We start from the raw sequence: 22590 nt of genomic DNA, 5'->3' as shown, positions 1-22590 counted from the left end.
GAATGGCACCATTGTCCATGCAGCCCTCCAAGCCAGAAACCTGGAAGTCCTCAAGGCTGCCTCCTTTATTACATCCTGCCCATTTATCTCTAAATCGCTCTTAGAACTGCTTACTTGTCTCTGTCTCTGCCACTTCTGTAGGTGCAGGCCCTTATCTTCTTCTCTCCTGTGGATTGGTCAGGTCCTTCTGATTGGTTTCCCTGCTTCTAATCTTAACATTCTTAAAAGCCATCTTCACATTTCTCTTGGAGAGATCTTTATAAATTGTATATTCAGCCATGTCATTGTCCTGTATAAAAATCTCCTACTGTTTTCCTCTATAAACTGCCCCATCTACCACTTCAGCTTCATCTCTCACCCACTTTGCCTCCTACTTTATGTAACTACAACAGAAATCACTTGGATTTCCTTTTTCATACTCTGCCATTTCTCACTCCCATAGCTTTGGTCATAGGGTTGCCTCTGCCTGGAAATGCCCTTCTCCACCCACTTCTCCTCCTTTGCTGGTTAACTCTTACTCGTCCTTTAACACTCACCTGATTTGAGAAGGCTTCCCTGACTGCTCCTCTCTCTTCCCTGCCATAACTGAGTTAGGTGCCCTTCATCCTGTGTATACCGCATTGTCTAATAATTGCCCAGTGTGTCTGCTCTACTGGATTCCACTGTGCACTCCCCGAGGGCAGCGGTGCTCATGATCCCCCTTTGTGTCCTCCGTGCCTGGCACAGAGTAAGGAATTAACTCATTTCTGTTGACTGGCTAAATGGAGGAGTAAGAAGGAAAAAAGGTGGCTTTCAGACATATCAAATAGGCTGAAATGTTATTAGGATAACTCTGACTTTTAAATAGGCATAGTGTTTTTATATCAATATTTCTATTCCCATATGCCTGTCTACTTTTATCATGTATGCTATGAATGCTGTGTTATATTCCTGATAAAGATGTGTTCTGCATTTGGTTTTTAGGTTAAAGCCATTCACATCCACTGTGATATGTTCTCAGTTCAAAATGGCTTGCTGACACCAACACTAAAGGCTAAGAGACCTGAGCTGAGAGAGTACTTCAAAAAACAAATAGAAGAGCTTTACTCAATCTCCATGTGAAGTTCAAGGGAAGTTCTTCTCAGTATAATGGACAATGTAGCAATATTATAGTTATTTTTTGAAAGTAATGTGTCAGAATGATGCAGCTGAAAATGAAAAGCACGTGACCTTATGACTGAGCCTCTTCCTGTCCCAAGAGGTCTTTAACAATATTTTCTCTCTCATCACCGAGTATACTTTATTTTTATTACAATGATATTGTAGTAAGCTGCTAAAAATATCACAAATGGCATTGTAAAAATCAAGAATTTTCTCAAGAACTGTGTACCACTAAAAGTAATATATTCTCAGTGTTCACAGAACTTCTATTAAACATAAAGGAAAAACATAACTGATATATTGTACTTAATTATTTGTGGAATAGTAACCAGGTACAGCAAATATCTAGGCAATGTGGACTACCTCATTCAATAACTGATGGTCAAAATCACAATTAAATCAGACTTAAAAAATTAAAACTAATACAGAATCATTCTGAAACAAAACATGATAGCTCACATTCTACATAACTTCAGATTCTTTAAACATAACAATCCTCATTGACGTGAAAAAATTTTCTCTCCAATTTTTACTTTTATTTATGAAGAATGCAAATTCAAGTATTCTTAAAACAAATGTATTTACATAACATTTTACAAAGATCTTTCAATACATTTTCTTATTTATTAAGCTCATTCAAATATTAAGGAGCTACCCAGAAAAAAATGTAATGTACAACTACTTCAAGGATAGTATGTGTATATTCATGGATGTCTTACCACATGAATTATAAAAGATGTCTGTTTGACTCTGCTCTGCAATGAATGGACCTTTAGGGAAGACTTGGGAGAAGAAACCCAGAATTATTTCTCAGGGTGGGCAGCAATTAATGTACTGATGTTCCTTGCTGGGTTCTTCCAGTCTTTCCATTCTCAATGTGTCCATGCCAGGCCTGCGAAACCCATATGGCAATAATTCTGAACAGCTTCACTTTCTTCCAGTAAGAGATTATCACGGCAGGATGTAGGGAGGGGGGGATGTTATTTCCAAATGAAATAATTTTTCAACAACGTAAGTTTGAAGAACCTCTTCAGAATACCCCTAGAAAACTATTTACGTCCATCATAGATAAATATCTCCTTGGGAAATAATTTCATGCATAGAATCTCTAAACCCTTCTAAGCTTACCCATGAAAACCTCCTTTCTTGGCGTTATGTGTTTAAATACTTCTTGCACCTGGGTGCCAACAATGTCGTATAATTAAAGCCCAGCATGGACAGCAGTTAGGTTCCAAGCTACAGACTGCATCTACAGAAGAAACTGTCCCTAGGAAAGTGTTTTCTTCTGTAGAGACAGGACTCTGAAAGCAGAGATGGGGGCAGTATTCACAGTCCAGAAGCTCCTTACCCCTGGAGCAAATCCAAACTGTCAATAAATGCTGTCGGTTAGAAACTGCATAATCACACAGGCTTACTAGATGAATCTGCACCAGTGATTATACACTTATATTTCAGTCTTCACAAAAGTGGACAACCACAGCTTCATTTGATGTATTTATCCAATCTTTTACATATTCCTTTGCTGGATTCTCTCTGCAGTCCCACTACTTGCACTTATAAATTTGACTTTTAGTAGATGACCTAGTTCTGTGCACATTAATTTTTAAAGGCATTTCTAAATAAACAAATACTAAAAATGTCCAAGGCCACATCTATTATACATAGCATTAATTTTTTTATATTTAATATATATTTGACTAATTAAAAGAGAAAATCATTACCTGAATTGGATATTTGTATTATTTTAAAGGGAAGTAGCTTCACATCTTGAGGAAAATGAACCTCTTTCCCATTGTCCTTCTGCTCAACTAAATTTCACATTTGTCTTTGTTTCCAAAGGATTTTAGACAATGAAATTATAAGCAAATAATTTAAAATTTATTTTGATAACATTTATACCTAATAATAGTTAGAGATAATTGATTATGGATAACTTAAGATTTCTTCTCTTTCTCACTTTAAAGATCTTATGTTTCTATTCGCCTTCCTGATTCCTGTGAAAATCATCACACTTGGGCATATAAATAGGTTCTGGCAGATGTGCTGAGAACAGTAAACAGTGGGCCCTAAATATATTGCTTGTACATTTATTTTTTCCACTGTTTAACTCTACTGAATTTTTTAATAAAGGAGAAATGAAACAATATGTGTTAATGGAAAAAAAATCCTTCTTACTTCAGAGTTCCCAACTTTATTTTGAGGGGGAAAAGTTTGTATTTCTCTTTAACCAATGTAGAAAAAGGCTGTGTACTTAAGACATTTACATTCATAGTGGACATCAGATCCAATTTAAGTCTAGAGGTATAACGGAGATCAATTACTTAACATAAACATGTTCTTAAATGTTTGGCCTTTTATCTCTTTCTCATTTAAATGTGTTAGTAATTCTTACATTTTACAAACTAATCTTGTTGTTTATAAAGATATAAAATAGAATATACACCAATTTTTTTTTCCTTTTGCCATAAAAGACATCTTTGTATTGTGATTCTCCTCCAGGTGAGAGAGGAAACTGACCAGGTATGTGCAGGCCTAGCTTCACATATTAGGAACTCACGAACTCAGGAGTCTAAGGAATAAACATACCTAGTCTCCCTCACATGAGCAAGTCAACCTTTCGTTCTAAATTTAGGTAAAACTGCAAGCATGAGAAAAAATAGGATTTTTTCATTGCAATTTTTATAGTCAGGTAATGTTTTAGCAACTTGAAGTCAGCACTTACTTTGATTGTATTACCCATCAAAGAACCTCTGATCTTTTATTTTTCTGCAGTAAAGGGAATGAATTATTCTTTATTTTCCAAATGTATAAAGCACAAATGTGATATAGTTACTTAGAATACAAAATACTGTGAAATGAATGTAAAGAATGGAAAAATGTATTTTTGCATGAAAACAGACCACTTACAAACTTGCTTCATATCTCAGGAAAAAAAGAATGGAAAATCATATATAAAATTGATAAACTATATGAGCTATGTTGCTGTATTTTCTTGCCTATTTCTATTTTAAGGAAGCATATACATGAAAAGAAAAAATGATCCTGGTAGTCTGAATTTTCTCTCAAGTATGCTACACAGTCCTTTCTGTGAATCTACAGTTAACTGCAGTAAGAATGGAATTAGCATTCAAGTGAGGACAAAGCCCTAATGAGAAACTCTTCAGTTAGAACACATGAATGGTTATAACCCAGAGGCAATAGATATATACTACCTGGAACACAAGCATTTCTAAACTTGGTCCCAAACAAAAGGTTTTCATGAGGTGACAGTGGCTTTTAAGCATTCATTTGACTGATTATTTTTATTTTCCTTGTTAAGTCATTGCAAAAATTGCATGGAGGGCAATGGATATTTTTGCAAGAACTGCTTATTCTACTTTCAATTTTTAAAAGTTGAGATTAAAAAATTACCTTTTAAATATGCATAAAATTATTTTAACTGTAATTATATTTTTAGTTGCTTTGTTATAGTAGCATGCATATCAAATATAAAATGCATTTATGAAAACATTTGTAAAAAATAAAGATTTTTTGTTTCTCAAAGTTGCTTATAATTACTATTTTATAATATTTATTTAGCATAATCCCCTGATGTTAGTATACTTGGTGATCATAGATCATAGTGCTTATGGTAAACACTGTATCAAGCTATATCACTAGTCAGCATACTCTACGTCCTTTATAAGGGTCCCCAAACTCTAAAGACTTATGGCCCCCCAGAGAACCTATCCTTTTCCTTGCACATTTGCTATTACCAAATGTGTCCTGTATTTACTTCATTTTTATATTTTTAAAAGAACAAAAAATTGTATTCAAATTTTCCATCATGATGGTCCTTAAACAGTATTTCCATAATGTCTTTTACCCATACACAGCGGTACACTTTCTTAAAATTGTACATTCTGCCATGTGTAAATTATGCAGATTCTGCCATATATTTGCTACCATCTACTTCTCTCTATTTTCACAGCTTTTAGTGTAGTTGGGGCCACTCTCATCTCTTGTCTGGAATATTACACTGCTTTTAAAATTCGTCTTCCTGTTTCCACCCCAGCTTCCTCAAATTTCACCATCCACATTTCAGTCAGGGGGATCTTTCTAAATTGAAAATCTGGTCGTGCCACTCTCCTGCTTAATATTCCACAGTTTCCAGGATAAAGTTCAGACTCCCTGCTTCAGCACACAAGGCCCAGCATCTCTTCTCCAGCCCTTCCTCTATAGAGTATTGGCTCCAATCATACCAACTACTTTTTGCAGTGCCCTAAAAGCATCATGCTTTTAGGTCCCCTTTTCATAGAATACCCTTTCCTTTAACCCCCCTAATTCCTATCATTCATATCTTAAAACTCAGTTCAACTATCCTTTTCTCTAAGAAGCTTCCCACATGGTTGCATGGTTGATTGTCCCTTTGCCCCACTCTCACTAAGACTGAGTTGCCTGGGGCTGCAGAAGGTCTGGCCCATAGTGGATGCTCAAGAAATGTCTATAATCTCCTTGGCCCTTTTACATATGTTGCATAGCATTAAGACTGCAATACCTAAAGATACTTTTCATCTATCACTGTTATTTTTTTTCCAATCCTGTCAACTAAGCAAAAATAAGCCGATTTTCAGTTGGACCCTAAAGCCTGTGGATGGTACTACAAATGAAGCCTCTTGGGGCTGGGGGGTGGGGGAGTCACTTGATAAGAAAACGGTATTCAGGAAGATTTCCTCTCGGCTCCAGGGAATCCTAAACCCATGAACTGGCTGTTTTCCCAAAAGCTTTCTTCAGAAATCTATTAAAAATTTGGATTTTCTTTTCCCATGGAAGTTAGCATCTCCATGACTGTTCCAATCTAGTCAAAACCACATGACTGAACTGAAACACTGAAAGAATTCTGAGTGTAGACATGGAAGCAATACAACAGGGAAATGGAAGATGTTCAGTTTAACACTCATGGCTGAATGCTTGCACTGGCATTTGTGTATTTGAGGACGGAGTGGAGGGAGACAGGTGATTGAGTTGAGATATCTCTGCCCTACCTCACCCTTTTGTAGGGGACACATTTCATTCCCCTTTTATAGGCTGGGTAGGTGAAACTTTAAATTGCAAGTCTGTATGTAGTCCCTTCCCCTCCCCTTGCTACTTAGGGCTTCGAGCTCTTTTCCTTGTTCCCCCCATCCCTTTCCCAGCCATGTGTTAGGAGGAATGGGAGCATGGCAAGCACACTAGCCAAATGTCAGGAGATCCATGCCACCTAGGTCAACCACCTGTCATAATGAGCCTCCTGTGTTGTGGTTTGCTCAGCTTCGAATTGAGGGGACAGCAAGATCATCTCTAAGGACCCTTTTGGCTCAAGGAATCACACCAAAGGTTATTTCCAGTTTTGAAACCCTAGGCATTAACTCCCATAAACCTTTACTTGATGGCACTTCAGTGAATGTAATTCAGTATAGAGAGACAGTTCTAGAGAATAGGGCCACCAAAGGGCAGATCAACTTTTGCTTTAAGCTGTTTTCCTTTTTCAATGTTTCTTCCATTTCTAGGTCTAGGGCATCCCAGGATCTATACCTCCCAAAGGTCATTTAAGAGCTCCAAGTTTTTTTTTCACAACATTCTCCAAAGGGCAAGAAGGGAGCCTGGAGACCTGGCTTGTAAACTAGAGACTGCCTGTCAGCATATTATGGATGTGACTAAAGAGAAGATGTTGAAATACGATAACTGCTTTATACTGCAACAAAATTGTGAGATCCTTGATTGAAGAACCATTTCTAATTCACTTCTGTATCCCCAGGACCTACCACAATGCCTAACACAGAGTGAGGTGCTAAGTAAGTAGTGATTCAGTGACTCAAAGCACTATATCTAATCAGGTAAGAATGCCTACCCTCTGTTCTTTACAAAGTTAAGTCTAACGATTAATTAGTGATTGTTTTAATTATTAATAAGTGACTTTCTACGAGCAGATTTTGAATAAAAAATTCAGTGATTTTATTATGAAAATATTGTGGCTATATGTGTGCTATATTTACAGGCAATATTGGAGCATCACAGAAAAAGTCTGTGTTTTTCTAATTTCATCTATACAAACAGCATTTTTTAATGTTGTGAAATGACATTTTTTTAAAATAAGAAGGTGGTTATTATAGGCACAATATGTTTATCAGATGCAGCCAGATGGTTCAACCTGGGTGTATGGAGAGAATGAGTGGTCATTCCTATGTGACTTCCTTTGGGCAGAGCAAAAGAGCTGAGCCTCAGGGCACTAGGAGGGCATCCCTTGTGGAACTCACTACCTTAACCACAAGGCTGCCCAGGGATGTCCAGGAGGTAGCTTCTAGGCAGGGGCTAAGGGATTCTGCTTGTCCCTGAGAAGAAACCTCCTGGAACCTAAGCTCTTCTAATGCCTGGTTAGACTCTCAAGTACCATGCCCGCCCCCAGTAAATTGGCGGCCCCAGGGACTGAAGTTGATTGCTCAGGAGGACATGCCCCGTCACCATAACGTGCTTTCATTCCTCTCTGACCTTCCTGCACTGAGTCAGGCTGACCCCCAGCTAGACTCCGTGTGCTTAGAGACTTCAAACTCCATTACCATGGCCTTCCTGGTAATGTTGCTAAGGAGAGCGGCCCAGGCATCAGTACCAGGTGTTGGGCCCATCAGACTAATGAGAAAATGAAAAGCAAAAGAACAACCTCCTGGACGATGAAAAGTCTTTTTCCATTAATTTTCCCTTCAGCGCGAGGCGAGAGAGCCTGCGCCTAGAGTCCAAGGTCCAGGCCCCCCGCCCACCACCAAGTTCCCTGGCGCTGCGCCTCCAGGAGGGCGGGGCACTGCCACTTCACTGTGTCTTCCCAGAAGCCACCGCGTGACTCCTCGGAGATAAAAAGGCGGGAGTGAGGCGGCGTTTCCAGACCAGCGTGGGGTTTGGCGCTGTGGGCCTGTTGTTTTTTTCTCACTTCTTTCATTCCTCTCGGGCTGCCCCGCAGGCCAGGCCTGGACGCTGGTTCCCTCTGGCGTAGCTCGGTTCCTCAGGAAGAAGACGAGACAGGCCTTCGAGGGCCAAGAGCCCTCCGAGGCCTGGCGGTGGGGTGGCAATGTGGTCACTACGGGTCTATACGCGCAAAAAGCGGGCCAGCCATAGGCTCAACCTAACCCCAACGCCAGATCTAGGTGCCCCGGCTAAGGCGGAGGCCCCGTCAGGGCCCGGCCGGAAGCTGTCTGCCCACTGTAAGCGCCGTGTGGCTGGCCTGCGGAGTGGGACACGGGGTGGGCTGGGCCTAAGCCCCAGGGACCTCCGAGGCCCGCGGGCAGGCCTCCAAAGCTTTTTCCCTGAAGCATGTCACCCTCTCTTAGGCCTGAAAAGAAGTGGCAAAACGCGCGGTTTGCAGAGAATCACAGAGAAATCAGAGCGGAGTCGGCTGGGAGGTAGCAGCTCCGGGCCACCGAGGTGCGTATCCACGAGTAACGGCCCCATGCCTCTGGCCACCTCAAAATTTCAATCCTGATTTTCTCCTAATAGCCTTTCATTCTAAGAGTCAGTGAAGAAAATAGTGTGTTCTGATTTCGTTGTTCTCCGAACACAGAGCTAGAAATTTGACTTAGGAAAGAGATATATTAAGAAAAAAAAAAAAAAGTTTTACCAAGTTGCCTGAAAGCAAGTGAGAGAAAACCTCCGGGAAAGCATTCGTGGCATCAATTGGTTATTGATACAATTCACCTACTGTGTTCCTTACTTCTTGTTAATTATGTTCCCACAGAGCTTTTCAGACTATAACAGTGTGAATAGTGATCAGGGACGTGGAGAGCCAAGTCCAGACGGTGCAAACTAATTGTGTTGTTTTTTGTTAGCACTCAGTTAAGAGGTACAGGAGAGAAAAGCCTGCATGAAAATAGCACTAGTGAAGAAGCCCAGGATGAGAAGATTGCTCCATTGAGTGTATGTATGTTTCTCCTATGGTCCTTGGATAAGCTTAGGGTAGAGACCAGTGGTGCCTGATGTACCTCTGGTCTTATATGAAAATATAATATGGTCTTTGTTCTATAGAGACTACATAGCTTTCTAGTGTTTTTATAAACATTGATGCTGTATCTTCAGACAGGGCCTTGAATTAATGATTCTGGTAGACTCATAGCCGTGCATTTTTGTTTTTTCTTTCCTTTGACAAAAATTTAAGAAATATTCATTACTGGCTAATTTTCTGTGTGACAGATATAAAGTGTTTCTTAGTAATTCTCTAATGTTTGGTAGCACTTAAACATTTCAAAGCCATTTTCATGTTTTCTCATTTGACTTTGCATTAACAGTTAGAAACAGAGGATTCATTATCATTAGAATATTATATAACTTCCTGATCTACTGTATTTAATGTGGATTCTGTACAGTATTTTAAACATGTGTAGCAGTAGTTTGGAGAAATCCAGATTTTAAAAATTGCTTGTGACTCATCTGACATTAGCATTAAATTGGATAGTCACAGTCCAGCATTTTAGCTCGCGTATTTCTCTTTGACATGTTTTTTGGGGGAGGGCAGTTTTAACAAAAGGCATTTTTTTAAAAAAGGCTTTTCCCCAGATTTTAACAGTGTTAAGTGTCCCTAATAGATTATTCAGACTATGCAAAAAAATGTTTAATCAGTTTCTTTTAAGTTTTGTACTTTTCCTTCCATTCCTTTTTTCTGTGCCTTTAAAATTTTTTTTTACAAATTATCTCATTGTGTAAATTCCTCTAACATTAAGTAATCTTCAAAAATATGGTTTTTAGTGTCTGCATAGTGCTTTGTCTTATACATAAGTATACTATAATTTGTATAACTATTTTTCTGTGGTTGGGAGATTGAGATTGTTTCTAAGGTTTTGCTGTTTTAGATATCAGTAGATATCCTACCACAGAAATTTTTTGTGTGTACCTCAGATTGATATCCTAAGACAAATATGTTGCAGTGGGTCAAGGGTTGGATTATATTTAAAGTTTTGATTCATGTTGGCCAGTTGGCACCATCTTATCTGAAACTTAAAATATCTATCTATCTACTTATCGATCGATAGATAGATATTTGATAGATGAAAAGTAGCATGTTGTTTTACTTTCCATTTCTTTGAATACTAGTAAGGTTGATATTTTTTCTCATTTTATTGGCCATTTGTGTGATTTTTTGGTGAAATACTTACTCATTATATATTGAAGATTGTTGTACTTTTACACACACGTTACAAATATTTCCACATTTGTTTGCCTTTAATTTTATTTTTGGTATTTTAGACTTATTTATCAATCATTTTCTTTTGATTTATTTTGCTTTCATATTTAGAGGGAAAAAATTCTTTCCTACTTACGGTGTCAGAAAAATATTCATCTTTATTTTCTAGTTGCTGGTTTATCCCACAATAGTTAGTTGACTCCCTAGATATGTCCATAATATTATATTTTAAGATTTAATATTAAATATAAGACTACATCTGTATCAATAAGCTGAAAGAATGTATTACATATGAAACTGATATACAAAGTTGATACTAGTTTTGCATTTTTGAAATAACCAAATCAATGTGTTATAATATTATAATATAAAAATATTCCATCTCATAATTGGTGTTATATCTTTAATTCTTATTTCACATAGGAGTCAGTGACAGATGACCTCCAGGTTGATAGTAGTTTATCAAATAGTGAACGAGTATCAGGTAAGACTGGCAACGTGAACTTCTTCAACTTGCTTTCTTACAAACATAAGCATCCATTTGTATCTCTGCCTTATCTTCCCATCTCAGTGGAAGAGATGTCTTTCTCCTGGTCCAAGTTGAATCCTTCGGCCTGTGCTGTAGACTTCATCCTCAAAGCCTTCAAGCACACACCAGTAAATTATAATTGCGATAAGTGCTACAAAAGTGAGGTTAACTTGAGTGTAACTGAATTTAGTTGAAGAGATTAGGGAAGACTTCCATGAGGGAATGGCAATTTAATTGAGATCTGAAAAAAAGAAGAGCTGAACTATAAAGAGAGGTGAATAAAGAGAAATCCAGGCAGAAGGAACAACATGTGCAAAGACCCTAACATGGGACTGAGCATTTTGTGTTCAGTGAACTGAAAGAAGGCCAGTGTGGCTGAAGTAGAGAGGAGGAAGTGTGATAATAAGACAAGGTTGGACAAACTGAGGCTTTGCATAGCCTTATAGGCCATGCCAAAGATACTGATGTTTATCTTTGGAGCAGCAGGAAGCCACTGAAGTTTTTTAAATACAGAATGATATGATCGTATTAGCTACAGTATGGAAAAAAGTAGGAGTAGATGTAAATAGACCAGTTGGGAGGCTATCGCAGTAGTTAAGGGGAGGAATGATGGCTCTTTGTACTATGGGATGACATTGGAAATGGAAAGAAGTGGGCATATCTTATGGCTGTTGTAGGAAATGAAATTGACAGAATTTGGCAAATGAAGAGTGAAGAAGATGGAGATATCAAAGATGACACGTGTTTCTGGCTTGCATAACTGAGTATAAGGTGGTAGCATTCACTGAAAAAACCTTGTTTGAGGGAAAGATAATAAATTCTCTTTTTAATAAGTTATGGGTGTGTTTAAGATGCCTAAGTAGTAATGTCAAATAGGCAGTTGGATATGGAGGGCTACTGATAGAAGTTTGGTGTAATTGAAGTTATTTTTGAAAACAAGAAAGGATGCCATTACCACATCAAAAATACTGAGGAATTCTTAAAAACAGATGAGATCCAGCTGATGAATAAATGAAGAGCAGAGAAAAACCACTGCAGAGGTAAGAATAGCTCTGGAGATGCACTTAACTCAAAACACTTGGTCAGTAAATGCAAAACACTGTAATAGATGGGACCCTGAAGGAGTTGTCAAGGTGGTGGATTAAGCACTACGTTCTGGCACTGTATGACCTGTCACCCTTCTCATCCCCTTCTTACACTGGAAACACTGGCAGCTCCCAGTGCCTGCTGCCAGGTCAAAACCCGAGGAATTACTGCCAAGCAAAGTGAACTAAGTCTTCACTTTGGCTCCTTAGGGTCAATGTTGGAACTGGTGTGAGAAGCAGAAGGGAGTCTGAAGTAACTCCAGATTGATTGCCACACAGCAGAGGGGCAAAAAGTTAAAAATATAGATTATGCTTATGGTTGCTAAGTCCAGGAAGAAGATACATTATGGCTCTCTGAAGTGGGAATTCTGATATAAGAGACTTCCAATGTGGATACTAGCCAAATAGGGCAGTGTCCCCATGTAACCTACAATACCTGGAAAATACAGGAGGACATCCCCACCTAGACCGTAAGTTCCAAGAATGTCTCATCACTCTTCTAAAATCTCCAGAGGTAGGTTGTTGTTTCAGAATTTATACTCTGTGCCATACAAACAGATTCTCAAATAGAGATATGAACAATCAGAAACAGTCAAATCTTTGAAGAAAATCAGTGCCATGGAAGAGAGGCCACAAATGCAACAAACAAAAGAATTAACACCTGAGGGAAATGGTAGAAAACTTTAAATATCTCTTTAGAGACAAGAGGCCGTTGAATCCATAATATAACATGCTGCTATAAAAAAAAATTATAGTCCCTGGAAACTAAAAATATCATCAAATTTTAAAACAAGAAATTAACCTAATATTGAGATGTATTCAGCTGAAAATTAAATTAGCTAGCTAGAAAATAGAGGAATTTTCTTAAACTATAGTGCAAAAGAGCATGGGAGGTTCTCAACAAATGCTTTTCCCTCCTTCTTCTTCTCTCCTCTTTGCCTGGTTAACTTCTGCTAGTTCTTCAAAAATAGATTCAGGTGCTATCTCTACTGGGAAGCCTTTCCTGACTGCTCTTCTCTCTTTCTAGATGAGTTGTTCTATCCTGGTAATTCTATGGCACTGTCATAGGACTCAAAACAGCAGTATAATTGTTTTTGTTCCTCTAGGCCCTAAAGCTATTGAAAATAAGCACTATCTTTTATCTTCCTATTCCATTCTTGGGACATAAAATAGTTTGAAATGCTTGTTGAATGAGTTTTCTACTCTATTTAGAGGAAATAAACAATTTTACCATAAACAGTATTTTTTTAAATTGTAGTTTAAATATATGATAAATGTCCTTGGTTACTAGCTTTATCAAATTGATGTGTGAAAGGTATGAGGAAATAGAAAATAGACTCTCTAACAAACTGGTTGTATTCTGAGTTCATTTGTTGATTGATATTTGAGACCTAGAATACTTTATGCTATAATAAAATATAAATGGTTAGGTTTTGAGCAGCCCACAGAATTCTATTTAACATATAATTACTTGTTTTAATTCTGTCTTGGAATCTAGTAATTTTGCAACATGATGAAAATTAACTCAGGATTTCATATTTAATATGGAGGATTGAACATATATGTTTACTTCTCCCTTCTGAAACCTCACTAAAATACCAATAAAGCCATTAAAAAAGGCATGAATCCACAACATAGAGAAAAAGAGACCTCAGCTGACAAGAGATAATCAGCAAAAGTTTGGAATTTGGAATGTAGATGAATAAATTATAATAGGCCTAACAGACAGGAAAAAAAAGCTGAAACCTAGATACCTAGAACAAACCAAGAAGCAAACGGAGGCAAGCTGAAGTTTCAGAAATTAGAGGAATCATACTCCTGAAGGAATAGATAGAGTTAATGTTGAAAATAGGATTTTTGGAAATCCTTAAAAGTAGCAATTAGATGGGCTTCCCTGGTGGCACAGTGGTTGAGAGTCCGCCTGCCGATGCAGGGGACACGGGTTCGTGCCCCGGTCCAGGAAGATCCTACATGCCGCGGAGCGGCTGTGCCCATGAGCCATGGCCGCTGAGCCTGCACGTCCGCTGAGCCTGCGCTGTGCTCCGCAGCGGGAGAGGCCACAACAGTGACAGGCCCGCATACCGCAAAAAAAAAAAAAAAAGTATACATTTTATTTATTTATATTTATTTTTTATTGAAGTATAGTTGATAAAACTTGCATTTTTCAGCCAAGAATTATAACTGAACCAAAGTAGGGAAGGAATAAATTATAAAACTTTGAAAAACAATGGAAAAGATTTATAGTGCATTTTCTCCATATCAAAAACAGAATTATTTTCTCAGATTGAAGTACAATTTAAGATTGTGTACAATAGTATGCCTTTTCAGTTGTATGTGTAATTTTACATTATTAGTATATAACTGCATGTACATTTCTACAACTTTGAATTCTTAGCATTTTGAATCTGTTTACTATTGAAACATTTTACCCTTTTTGTTTGTTTGTTTATTCTACAGGACTAAGTTTACAGCATGATATTTCTAGCTCTCTTCTAAGTTACTCAATCACAGACTCTTATACAGAATACAAGACTTTTGAAGAGAGTTTAAGTAGCTTCCCGTCGCCTGAACTCTTCAGAGGATCAGATTATTTAGGTGAGAAAATAATTTCAACCTTAAGTTGCTCCACTATAGAAATTGCTCCTTTGTCCACAAATCCTGCAATGAATAATGTTCCTTTTGAGGAGGTATACTTCTTTTCCACCAAAACCTTCTTCTGCCCACTATCCATTGTGTTCCATGCTCAGTCACATAGGACTATAGATCAAAAGCCCTCAGATCAGGGAAGGATGAAAAGATTAGCATTTATATGTAATACATATCCAGTTAGTAAGCAGTTTTGCACATAACATATGTATACTTGTTCTCTTGAACCATGAGCTATCTTTTACTTCCTATACTTCTCTTACTTTTCAATAACTAAAAGCTTGACTAGACCATCTCCCTGTCTGAATTTTTTCTACAAATTAACAGTTATTTACATTTAGTATATGTATAATTAAGAGCCTTTGGTTAATGATGCAGATTGAACACATGCCTTCCTCCACAACTTTGCGCAATGGCTTTTTTAAAAAGACATAAGCACATAAGAGTAAAGAGAATGGGGAAGAATAAAGCATAAAGTTTGGAAAGCTAGAGAGCAAATGGTCTGATAAAGCAGAATTGAAAAAACTGAGTCCTAAATCAACAATGAGAATACCCCAGAAACAAGTTAGTTTGTACAATACCATAGTATCCCAGAAAAGTTTTCAATGTGGCTTGTAAAATACTTGTAAAAAGCTGTGTCTGAAACACAAAAGATGTGGTGACTTCTCCTTTCCTACTCAAATGGAGTCTGGAGATTTATTCTTTGGGGTGTTTTGAAACAGAGGGACTCTGGACTGGAGGATACTAGGCACTGTTAATAGCAGGGATACCATGGTATTTTGAAATGTTAGTCCCAATTGCTTATTCCCCTGTAGTAGTGTTATATAGCCATACCCTTGTCATAGCCTCATAGTGGATGAAGTGTACTTCCTCACTCTTTTGCTTTGGAGTTGACCATATGACTTACTTTGGGCAATAGGATATCAGTGAGTGATACATAAACAGACTTTTGATATGTGCATACATGATTGGGCTTGTCCTCTTATCCTTTTGCCATCGTGAGACGAATACAGATCTTCTTCCACTTATGATGGAAAAAACTGTAAGTTGAACCATTATAAGTCAGGGACCACATGTGTATCCTAATTAGCTTTTACCTCTCCTGTGGGACTCCAGAATAAGAGATACAGAGCAGGATAGCCCCAGGCAGACTGCAGACTTCAGAGAGCTGCTCCAGCTGATCACCAGACCCATATAATCTAAAGCAGAGCTGCTTGAGCCAAACAGTAGACATGAGTATAAGAAATAAATGCTTTCATTTTATGCTACTGGCATTTCAGTGTTATTTATTATACAGAAAAAACCAACTGCTTCAGATACTGTAGTGAATGCAGAAAGGGGGAATTAAATGCAAGTGTACATTCCAAATTGTGGTACTTGCTCACCCAGTGCCTATTCTCATCCTAACCCAACAGCTCATTACTCTGTTCAGCTTCCAGAATGCTAGCACCCAGAATTGAAACTTTCAGGCAAGAGAATGGAAGGTTTTTTCCTGAGAAATCTGAGCAACCCTAAAGAAAGTATCTAAAGATACTGGCCTCAGTAGTCCTTCAGTGAAACTGACAAGGACCCTACAGTGAAGCTGCCTATGTGACAAGCCCCAACTAAGCCATAGAGATCCCACTTAGCCATTTAGGGCCCTCAGAGAGCCAAGGACTACTAGACTTCTGAGAAAACCCTCTAACATAAAACATAGAGATCAGAACAAAGCAAAATATGGTAGTGGGTCAGTAAGGTGTTGGAATAGGAAACCCTAGACCTGCCTTCCCCCAGGGACACACCAATTCAACAACAATACGTGGACTAATTCCCTTTGTGAGAAATCTAAAAACTAGTTGAGGGGCTCCTGCACCTCAGGCAAGCTTGAGACCAGTCACATCAAAGGCAGTAGGAAGGACTTCCCTGGTGGCACAGTAGTTAAGAATCCACTTGCCAATGCAGGGGACACGGGTTCGATCCCTGGTCTGGGAAGATCCCACGTGCCGCGGAGCAACCAAGCCCTTGTGCCACAAGTACTGAGCCTGTGCTCTAGAGCCTGCAAGCCACAACTACTGAAGCCCGCACACCTAGAACCCATGCTCAGCAACAAGAGAAGCCACCACAATGAGAAGCCCGTGCACCACAACAAAGAAGAGTAACCCCCACTTGACGCAACTAGAGAAAGCCCGCACGCAGCAACAAAGACCCAACTCAGCCCCCCCCACACCCAGAGAAGCCAGTAGGAAAATTCAAGACACCCTTTCACCATAATTCACACCCCCAGCACAGGTTGGCAGGAAACCTTCAGCTTCCAGCTTCTCCCTAGGGAGGGAGGGAAAGGACTGAAGCATGTGTCAAAAGTTCTCAATTTTCTGGGAATGGTCAAAGAATTGCCTACTGTCTTATCTGCCTCAGAGGGCTGATGGGACCTGACATACTCTAGAAGTCTGATGGGTGCTGAAACAAAGATAGTATTTTGTCCTAGCATAAAAACATTCACTAGATCCCGGCTTCTCTCTGGAGCGGGAAAGAGTTGGACTGTGTCCAACATTCCAACATTTCCGGGGGCTGCTCAAAGGAATAGTTTTTGTCTCATCTGTCTTGGAGCACTGATGGGACTTGGTGTATTCTAGATTCCTCATGGGCACTAAGAACAAAGACTATGGTTTGAACTGGCAAGAAGGTTTGAGAGGATCCCAGAATCTCTGGTTGGGAAGATTGGTGAAGGTCTTCTGTACGACACCTATCTGTGAAGACTGGGAGAGGTGGCTGTTTTTTCTAATGTGCAGATACCAACACAAATCATTAAAGAAAAAGAAACAGGGAAACATGGTCCAAAAAATGGGAATAAGATAAAGCTCCAGAAACTGACCCTAATTAAATGGAAATATATGAACTACCTGACAGAGAATTCAAAATAATTGTCATAAAGATGTTCAACAAATGTTCATAAAGAGCTCAGGAGAACAATGCACAGAGAAAGTGAGAATTTTAAGAAAGAGATAGGGAAAAAAGTTAACCAAAAAGAAATCTTAGAGCTGAGAAAAACAGTAAATGAATTTTAAAAACCCAGTAAAAGAGATTGGACTAGACCAAGCAGAAGAAAGAATCGGCAAACTCAAAGATAAGTCATTTGAAATTATCCAGTCAGAGGAGCAAAAAGGAAAAAGAATATAAAAGAATGAAGAAAGTTTGAGATTTCTGTTAAGAAAACAGATCAGTATATGGATTGTGGGAGTCCCATAGGGAAAAGGGAGGTAGGAAGGGAGGGAACGAGAAAGGGCCAGAAGGCTTTTTCACAGAAATGGTGGCTGAAAACTTCCTAAGTCTGGGGAAGGAAATCTACATCCAGACCTAGGAACCCCAACAAACCTCAAATAAGATGAACCAAAGAAATTCACATGGGTGCACATAATCAAATTGTCAAAAGTCAAAGACAAAAAGAGAATTTTGAAAGCAGCAACTAAAAAAGTGACTTGATATGTACAAGGGGACCCCATTAGACTATCAGCGGATTTCTCAGGAGAAACCTTGCGGGCAAGAAGGGAGTGGAATTTTACAGACAAAGTGCTGAAAGAAAAAAACTGTCAACCAACAATACTCTAACCAGCAAAGCTGTCCTTAAGAAATGAAGAGAAGATAAGGAATTTTCCAGACAAACGAAAGCTGAAGGAGTTAATCATCACTAGACCTGCCTTACAAGAAATGCTAGAGGGAGTTTTTCAAGTTGAAACAAAGGACTCTAAAACAGCAACATAAAAGCATATGAAAGTATAAAACTCACTGGTAAGTATATAGACAAATATACTAATACTATAACAGTGACATATAAATCACTTAATTCTAGTATAAAAGTTAAATGACAAAAGTATTAAATATGACTATAAAAATATGTCAATGGATACACCATATAAAAGGATGTAAATTGTAACATCAGTATTGCAAAGTGTGTTTGAGGGGTGAAGTAAAAGTGTAGAGTTTGTTAAATTGTTATCGGCTTAAAGTAGACCGTTTAAACTATGTTTTGTGTAAGCCCCATGGTAACCACACACTCACAAAATACCTATAGAGGAGACACAAAAGAAAAATAGAAAGGAGTCAAAGCATATCAACATAAAAGAATCAGTGAAAGACAAAGGAACATGGCAAAAGAGGAAAGAGAGGTAAAAGAACTACAAAACAGAAAACAACAAAATTGTAATAGTCCTTCTCTATCAATAATTACTGTAACTATAAATGGATTAAACCCAATCAAAAGACAAAGAGTGGCTGAATAGATTGAAAAAAAATCCAGCCATATGCTGTCTACAAAAGACTCATTTTAGATTTAAGGACACACATGGACTGAAAGTAAATGGATGGGGAAAGATACTCCATGCAAATGGTGACCAAAAGAGAGCAGGAGGGGCTATACTTATATCAGATAAAAATAGACTTTAAGTCAATAACTATTATAAGAGACAAAGAAGGACGTTATATAATTATATAAGGGTCAGTTCATCAGGAACACATAACAATTATGAATAAATATTCACCCAACATCAGAACACCTAACATATGAGGCAAACACTGACAGAAATGAAGGTAGGAATAGGCATCAATACAATCATAGTAGGAGACTTCAGTACCCCCACTTGTAATACTGGATAGAACATTTGGACAGAAAATCAACACTTAACTGATTTCAAAGTATCAATATATTGCAAAGCTACAGTAAATATAACATTATAGTACTGGCAATACAGACATGTAGACCAGTAGGACAGAATATAGGGCCCAAAACTAAATCCATAAATATATGGTCACCTGATCTTTCACAAGAGTGCCAAGAATACACAATGTGGGAGAAATAGTCTCTTCAACAAATGATGTTGGCAAAACTGGATATCCAGATACAAAAGAATGAAATTGGACCCTTACCTTATATCATACAGAAAAGTCAACTCAAAATGTAGTAAGGACTTAAACGTGAGAACAGCAACTGTAAAACTCCTAGAAGAAAACATAGGGGAAAATCTTCATGGCAATTGGTCTTGGCAGTTATTTCTTTATGTGACACCAAAAGCACAGGGAACAAAAGCAAAATTAGACAAGTGAGCCTTGATAAAACTAAAAAGCTTCTGCACAGAAGAAGAAACAATCAACAGGGTGAAAAGGCAACCTATAAAAAGGGAGAAAATATTTGAAAACCACATATCTGATAAGGGATTAATATCCAAAATATATTGGAAACTCCCACAATTCAAAAGGAAAAAAATCCAAATAACCTGATTAAAAAATGACAAAAGAACTTGAATAGACATTTCCCCTAAAGAAGACATTCACATTGCCAACAGGTATATGAAAAGATCACTAACCATTAGGGAAACGCAAATCAAGACCATAGTGAGATATCACCTCACAACTCTTAGGATGTTATTAGGTTATTATTTTAAAAAAAAAAGAAGTGTTGGCAAGGATATGGAGAAATTGGACACCCTTCTACACTGTTGATGGGAGTGTAACATAGTGAAGCTGCAATGGAACACCGTATGGCAGTTACTCAAAAAATTAGAAGTAGAACTACCATATATGATCCACCAATCCCACTTCTGAGTGTTTATTCAAACTAATTGCAGTCAGGACCTAGAAGATATATTTGCACTCCCGTGTTCATTGCAGCCTTTTTCACAATAACCCAATGTGGAAACAACCTAAGTGACCATTGAGGGACGAATGGAGGAAGAAAATAAGGTATATGCATACAATGGAATGCATTGGAATACAAAGGAATACATACAAAGGAATATCAGGATATATGTATATGTATAGCTGATTCACTTTGTTATAAAGCAGAAACTAACACACCATTGTAAAGCAATTATACTCCAGTAAAGATGTGAGAAAAAAAAAAGAAGGATATCCTGCTATATGCAACACTATGGAAGAACTTTGAGGACACTATGGTAAGTGAAATAAGCCAGTCACAGGAAGAAAAATACTATATGATTCCACCTGTATGAGATATCTAAAGAAGTCAAATTCATAGAAGTAGAGAGTAGAATGTTGGTTGCCAGGACCCTGGAAGAAAGGGGTGTGGGGAGTTGCTATTCAACAGGAATAATTTCAGTTATGCAAGATGAATAAGTTCTAGAAATCTGCTGCACAGCACTGTGCCTACAGTTAACAATACTCTATTGCACTCTTACAAATTTGAGGGTATGTCTTATGTTAAGTGTTCCCACCATAATAAAATTAAAAATAAGAGAAGAAACCAAGCAGAAATAGGAATACAAGGAAGATACTGGAAAAAAAAACCTTCACTGAGATAAAAAAAATGTATATTGCATCCATTGAATAGGAATAGGATGCTGTGGGAAAAAAAGGGGGGTGAATATTCAGAGAACAAATTAAATGCAGTAGCAGAATAGAAAACTCAATAGAAGGATTAGAGGCTAAGTTGAGGAGATTTCCCAGAAAGAAAAAAAAAAAGTCAGGAGGAAAACACAAAAAATGGCGAAAAAAGGTAAGTTAGAGAAGCAATATATGAAATCTAATATCAAATAATAGGAGTTCCAGAAAAAGATAATGAAATAAACAGAAGGAAGAAAATTATCAGAGATACAATTCCAGAACACTTTCTAGAGCTAAAGAATATGATTTCTGGGTTAAAAGGGCCATACTGTGCCTAGCACAATAGATGAAAAACACCAACACAAAACATTATAAAATTTCAGAACATCTGAGGATGGAATAAACAGAATGGATTTATACAATTTGGTAGAGTTTAGGATTAAATAGATGAAAAATACAGAGAAAACTAAACAAACAAGACTTTTATTGACTCCAGGAAAAACAAAAGGTGGTCATGGTATATACCACAAGAGTAAAAATTAAGATTTTTATGGCAATTTATCATCATTATGTCTATATTGAATATTGGCCTAAATAAATATGTGATATAATAGTATGAGGACAATGGGAAAGGTGGGTAAAAGGAAATAAGAGTGTTAGGGGACTGCAAAAGCCCAAAGATTATTTAATATCCTGATGCCGTCAAGGCTTGTCTGTTTTTCTCTGTCTCACCCAAACTTTCTTCAACTACCATAGCTTGGTATGGGCTGGGGACCTAAGTTGAGGAGAAAAAGGTAATCTGCCACTTGTGTGCTGTTGTTCAAAATTTTGTGCCATTTCTCCCTGCTTTTTTAGATTGGGAGTGTCCCATGTTGGAAGAAAACTTGCTATGTAAGAATTCCACTCTTTTGGACACCAGTAAAGCAGTACCGATACAGAAGGCACTACAGTTTTCAAACCTCTCTGCAATTTTAGGTAAGTTTCACATTCTTTTTCCTCATATCACAAGAGGAAACCCTTGTCTATATTGGAAAAGCAAAGTACTTTTTCTTTTGAATGATTTCTAAGCTAAATTCATTGATGAGGATTACCTTTGGCTACACATCATATCTGACTAATAGTAAGTAGCTTAAGTACATATGGGTTTACTTTCTTAAAACATTTATTTTGAATTTTAGACTTGAAGAAAAGTTGCAAAAGTAATACTAAGGGTTCCCATATACCTCCCATCCAGCTTTCTGAAATACTATCTTATACAACCGTAATACAATGGTGATAATCAGGAAATTAACATTGGTATTAAACTGTTAACTAAACTACAGACCTTATTCACGTTTCACCAGTTTTTCCACTAACGTCTTTTCTTCTGTTTCAGGATCCTATCTAGGATCCTACATTGAATTAGATTGTTATTTCTCCCTTAGTCTACTGAGATCTGTGACAGATCCTCAGTGTTTGTCTTTCATAAGCTTGATGCTTTTGAAGATTACTGATCAGTTATTTTGTAGAATGTCCCTCAGTTTGAATTTGTCTAGTGTTTTCTCATGATTGGAAAGAGATTATGCAATTTTTGATAAGAACATCACAGAAATGATGTATTAAGGAATTCTTAATGTCAGTACATATATCTTCTTATTGGTGATGTTAAACTTCACTTAATTAGGGTGGTATCTGCTGGTTTTCTCCACTGTAAAGTT

At 37.7% G+C, this 22590-nt stretch overlaps 2 protein-coding genes across 8 annotated transcripts in view; both read left to right on the top strand.

Moving 5' to 3' along the window:
- Positions 1–4627, top strand: part of ACSL6 (acyl-CoA synthetase long chain family member 6) — a 62611-nt gene extending 57984 nt beyond the window's left edge. For 4 of the 7 annotated variants that reach the window (XM_029216513.1, XM_029216511.1, XM_029216515.1 and 1 more), the window contains exon 21: positions 964–1429. In XM_029216513.1, the coding sequence (XP_029072346.1) occupies positions 964–1101 (138 nt within the window). In that variant the 3' untranslated portion in view covers positions 1102–1429. Of the gene's footprint in view, positions 1–963 lie in introns of all 7 variants that reach the window. The other 3 variants (XM_029216516.1, XM_029216510.1, XM_029216512.1) reach the window with 2 other exon arrangements.
- Positions 4628–8218: 3591 nt separating this feature from the next.
- Positions 8219–22590, top strand: part of MEIKIN (meiotic kinetochore factor) — a 113230-nt gene continuing 98858 nt past the window's right edge. The window contains exons 1-6 of the mRNA XM_029216812.1: positions 8219–8330; positions 8478–8571; positions 8973–9060; positions 10745–10805; positions 14393–14530; positions 21749–21868. Of these exons, the coding sequence (XP_029072645.1) occupies positions 8219–8330; positions 8478–8571; positions 8973–9060; positions 10745–10805; positions 14393–14530; positions 21749–21868 (613 nt within the window). The remainder of the gene's footprint in view (positions 8331–8477; positions 8572–8972; positions 9061–10744; positions 10806–14392; positions 14531–21748; positions 21869–22590) is intronic.

This window comes from Monodon monoceros, unplaced genomic scaffold (assembly GCF_005190385.1).
Source record: "Monodon monoceros isolate NGI ecotype Baffin Bay Population unplaced genomic scaffold, NGI_Narwhal_1 Super_Scaffold_12, whole genome shotgun sequence".
In the NCBI taxonomy this organism is placed as follows: Eukaryota; Metazoa; Chordata; class Mammalia; order Artiodactyla; family Monodontidae; genus Monodon; species Monodon monoceros.
This window is presented reverse-complemented; position numbering and strand designations above follow the sequence as displayed.